Source organism: Neoarius graeffei, chromosome 4 (assembly GCF_027579695.1).
Source record: "Neoarius graeffei isolate fNeoGra1 chromosome 4, fNeoGra1.pri, whole genome shotgun sequence".
NCBI classification, from domain to species: Eukaryota; Metazoa; Chordata; class Actinopteri; order Siluriformes; family Ariidae; genus Neoarius; species Neoarius graeffei.
Window position 1 is genome coordinate 106,551,642 of NC_083572.1, and position 4,682 is coordinate 106,556,323.

A 4,682-nucleotide genomic window follows, 5' to 3' on the forward strand; every position below is an offset into this window, starting at 1 on the left:
TAAATGAAGGTTATTTAATTAAAACTTATATTTATTTGGATGGCGGCACGATGGTGTAATGTTAGCGCTGTCGCCTCACAGCAAGGAGGTCCGGGTTCGAGTCCCGTGGCCGGTGAGGGCCTTTCTGTGCGGAGTTTGCATAGTGTCCGTGTGGGTTTCCTCCAGGTGCTCCGGTTTCCCCCACAGTCCAAAGACATGCAGGTTAGGTTAACTGGTGACTCTAAATTGAGCGTAGGTGTGAATGTGAGTGTGAATGGTTGTCTGCGTCTATGTGTCAGCCCTGTGATGACCTGGCGACTTGTCCAGGGTGTACCCCGTCTTTCGCCCATAGTCAGCTGGGATAGGCTCCAGCTTGCCTGCGACCCTGTAGAACAGGATAAAGCGGCTAGAGATAATGAGATGAGATGAGAAATGTAGCCTACTGTCAGTTTGTCCGTCACTGGTGTGTTTGTTTTTCACCAGTTCGCTGCTAGATGGCGCTGTGTGTTCGTGTCATCCAGCCAAAAGAGTGTAAAACAGCGCGCTGCCTCTGGATCTGTGGGCTTTTGGATGCGATGGCATCCTCGAGTCGTGGAATCGGCTCATTCTGGTGGCTTGGCTGGTCTCTCTCTCTCTCTCTCTCTCTCTCTCTCTGTGCGTTTGCGCGCACGTCTCCTCTTTCCGCTAATGATCCAGTTCTAAATATATCCTCTTTTTTTTTTTTTTTTTTTACTTTCCTCCACAAACCATCCCAGTGGTTACTAATCAGCCATGCTTTGTGGATTTGTAGAGAGTTTGGATTCTCACGTCTATAAAGTAAAATGCTCTCTGAGACACTTAATGCATGACTTTATGAGTTTTATTGTAGCCTTATTATTCCTGCGCAATTAAACTTTTACGCATGCGTAATGGAGCTCATTCATTAGAAAATAAAGCTCATTGAGGTCATGATTCATTTGTGATCTGCCTAAGCATGCATCTCTGTCTCTCTCTCTCTCTCTCTCTCTCTGTTGATATTTAGTCATATTTACACCCTGTTCCGTGCCTCACCACTAATCCCTGTGTTTATCTGCCCTCTCTGTCCAGCCTTAATGAGTTTGCAGTCCTGTCACATGCAGTTCTGAGTCTGGCATCTGAACCCAAGCATCACCATGACAAAGACAAACTTTTCTTCTTTACAAATTTATTAGTCTTCCAAAAAGAAGAGTCTCGCAAAAAAAAAAAAAAGCATTCCACATATCTTTGGCATCACCTTTAGAGAAAAAAAGATACCGCAAATATTTAAAAAAAGAATGCATCGAACAGACATTAGCTATAAGTATAAATCTCGTTTCAATATGAACCTCTGTCCCATTTTGAACTGTACAAATATAGTGCATAAAAATATCCTCTTAAACACGTTTCCATACAAAAAAAATCACATGTTCAATTTAACAGACGGAACACACAGCATATGAACAGTGTCAAAGTCTTTCAGATGAGTTCCTTTCTGTCTCTCTGTCTCTCTGTCTCTTTTTTTTTCTACCAAGGCCTCCAGACGGAGTCTGAAGTGAGCGAGGCCTCGCGCGGAGACGCGGCGGCGGCTGGAAGGGGCGTGGCCGCGCCGCTGGCATACACCGGGATCACGGGGCCGCCGGGCGTGAACGCGCCGCTGGGGATCAAGAAGGCAAACTGTCCGTCTGTGGCCGGGACGAGCTGGAAGCCGCCGTACACCTTGGCGGCGTCGGACGGCGACGCACCAGATGGTTGTGCGCTCTTACACGTGGGCACCGAGACAGGCACGGGCACGTGCGTCGCGCCGGGGATCTGCACCACCGGCTGGCCGAAGGTCGGAGGAGGAGGAGGCGGAGGCGCGGGTCCGGCGTGCGCCTGCGCCGGGTAGTTCATCGCGTTCAGCTGGGTCATGCAGTTGGCCAGGTGACCGAGCAGCCGCGTGCGCACCTCCGCGTTCACGCCCTCGCACGTGGACAAGAAACGCGTCACCTCGTTCATGCACTCGCTGAAGCCCGCGCGGTACTTCCCGAGCACGGTAGGGTCTGCGTTCAGAGCAGCTGCAAGAGGAGAAACGGACGGACTGAGTTTCATATCATCATCATCATCATCAACTCTTCTGTGTGTGTGTGTGTGTGTGTGTGTGTGTGTGTGTGTGTGTGTGTGTGTGTGATTTACTCCATAAACTGTCTTAAATCGTACTTATCATACATTCACTGTTAATTTCCTGAAAATCTAAACGCACATTAACATGTTTAAGATGTGAAATGGTCACTGTTCCCTTTTTGCGCATCGAACTCAAAACCCTGAATGACCACCCCAAAAAAAGAAAGAAAGAAAGAAAGAAAGAAAGAAAGAAAGAAAGAAAGAAAAAGCATCAAACTGTTTTTTTTTTCTTCCCTGTGATAATATCAGCCGGTTTGATCGCAAAGATCACACACTGACCGGTCATCTGCGCGCGCTGCATGTTCCTGAGGTGCTTCACGGTCATCTCCAGGATATCCGCCTTCTCCAGCTTGGAGTGTCTGGAGCTCTGTGGGTGAAAACAGCGCTGAAATGATCAGTACAAGCGCATTCAATTCCACCAGTCCTATAAACCTGCATAATAATAATAATAATAATAATAATAATAATAATAATAATCACATGGACTCTAGAGCTGTGCAGGTTCAGTGCCCTGGGCTGTGATCAAGTTCTGAGCGGCGACTTACGTCTTTTTTCAGTGCGTCCAGGATGAGGGTTTTGAGCTGACCCAAGCTTTCGTTGATCCTGGCTCGTCTTCTTTTCTCCATGATGGGTTTCGAGGACTAGACACAAACAAGTGTGACATGTCAGGGGACAGAATGGTAGACTAATAATAAGAAGAAGAAGGAGAAGAAGAAAGAAGACAATTTGGGGAATAAAACGCACCTTTCTGTGCTCGGAGGCTGTTTTGGGTTTGTCCGGGACGGTGTTCATGCTCGCCGGGGTCGCAGCCACCGGGGAAGACGAGTTCTTTTCCATCATATCAGCAGGCATCTTATTTTTTGCGTAAAATATCCAGGAAAATGCGTAAAGTTCTTCAGTCGTCCTTTAAGAAGAAGAAAAGGGACTCGACCGTGCGCTGTAGAAGTCCAGCAGTGTGGGAATGAAGTGATCCCGAGTTTAACGAGTGTCACAAGCGCGCACACACACACACACACGCATGCACGCACGCACACGCGCGCGGTCTCTCTCCCGGTGATACAGACGCAAGCGGTTGACTGTCTGCCCGCGCGCTGCCTCCGCCGCCCTTATTTATATCCCGGGCCGCACGCGAACGGCTCGTGTGAAACTTCCCAAACTTTCTTTCCCACACTAACTTTCTACCAATCAGCGCGAGGGACACGCGGCCCGGACGGAGGACGGCTCGTGGTCGGCGCTGTGCCATTGGTTGTTTGGCTCTCGAACGGGTGGCCAATGGCGCGCGGCCGACCGGGTTTAGGGGCACGAACCGGGACGGGACTGCCTTCCGTCATCCCAGTTACACATTAACACTTCAGATGCATGGGTGGGAGAAGAAAAAAAGCAGCTCACACACTCCCGAACAGCGCAATAGTCACTGAAACTCACCGCAATAAACGCTTTAATTTCGGATCACGTGATCAGAGGGTTCTGATTACAGTCATTTATTCAAAAAATAAAATAAAACATGCATCATACGAGAGATTTTTTTTTTTTTAAATGTAGAAGCCAAATGAGATTCGAACTAATAGCCTAACCAAGAGTGAGATTGAAACGCCACGGTTTGGTTTATAAACTCAGATTTGAAAGAAAGAAAGAAAGAAAGAAAGAAAGAAAGAAAGAAAGAAAGAAAGAAAGAAAGAAAAGTCATGGGTGCAGATCCCGGGGGAGCATGTCCCCCCCAATTTCTGAAAAACATGAATTGTCCCCCCCCCAATAAATTATTCAAAATTGTACAAACAAATGTATTTTCAGACTTCACATTCTAGATAGAAATGGTGGAACAAATAATGTTTGACAAATATATTTCTGACTCTGGACAAAGGTAAGCACAAATGATTCCCTGTGCAGTACTTTTTGAATGATGTGGCGAGCCTCTACGAAGTTGTGATTTATGGTTGCATGATCATGATATGAGTTGCATACGGGCAAAAAAAAAAAAAAATCATTTTTGTGTCCCCCCCCCAATCCTGACATCGGATCTGCACCCCTGGTGAAAGTTAATAATCAATGTGCTTGTTTATGAGTTTGAAGTCAGACAGTTCAGGAGTGGAGAGCCAGTCGTGCAGCAGCGCTTTAAACTGCCCGTCAGTCATAGCGCGACTGCTGCGCGAGCTCTGGCATCCTGACATGGGTCGGTGCGCATGCGAGCGCCGCCGCCGCCGCCGTGAATGTGGAGCACGTGCCAGGATGTTTTATGAGCCGCAGTGGTTGAGGTTTGGCCGCCTGGCGGGCTGTGTGTGTGTGTGTGTGTGTGTGTGTGTGTGGAGGAGGATGAGGATGAGGGGGGCAGTGTGTGTGTGTGAGTGTGTGTGTGTGTGTGAGTGCGCGCGCGGCGGCGGTGCTGGTTTACATTAGAGGGAAGGTAAATAGCAGCTGCTGTTCTGAGAGCCTGGGAAAACCACGCCCACCGAGGAGCTCGCGCGCCCTTACCGGGAACGCGAGCCAGCACAGAGAGAGAGAGAGAGAGAGAGAGAGAGTTCAGCGGGAGAGCGCGCGCTCAGACCGGC

The 4,682-nt window shown here is 48.6% G+C and overlaps 1 protein-coding gene across 1 annotated transcript; it reads right to left on the minus strand.

Moving 5' to 3' along the window:
- Window positions 1-1,196: 1,196 nt before the first annotated feature.
- her6 (hairy-related 6) lies at window positions 1,197-3,279 on the minus strand. Its single transcript, XM_060918403.1, has 4 exons — window positions 2,881-3,279; window positions 2,682-2,777; window positions 2,416-2,503; window positions 1,197-2,030 (listed from the first exon to the last, which is right to left on the minus strand). Exons 1-4 carry the CDS (start codon window positions 2,986-2,988, stop codon window positions 1,501-1,503), a joined length of 822 nt encoding a protein of 273 aa, XP_060774386.1. The 5' UTR covers window positions 2,989-3,279; the 3' UTR covers window positions 1,197-1,500.
- Window positions 3,280-4,682: the final 1,403 nt, after the last annotated feature.

Coding starts and splice junctions, on each gene's coding strand:
- her6 (XM_060918403.1), bottom strand. CDS start 2,988: ATGCCTGCTGATATGATGGAAAAGAACTCGTCTTCCCCGGTGGCTGCG. Junction 2,504..2,681: donor TGGACGCACTGAAAAAAGAC/GTAAGTCGCCGC, acceptor TTTCACCCACAG/AGCTCCAGACACTCCAAGCT. Junction 2,031..2,415: donor GCAGCGCGCGCAGATGACCG/GTCAGTGTGTGA, acceptor CTCCTCTTGCAG/CTGCTCTGAACGCAGACCCT.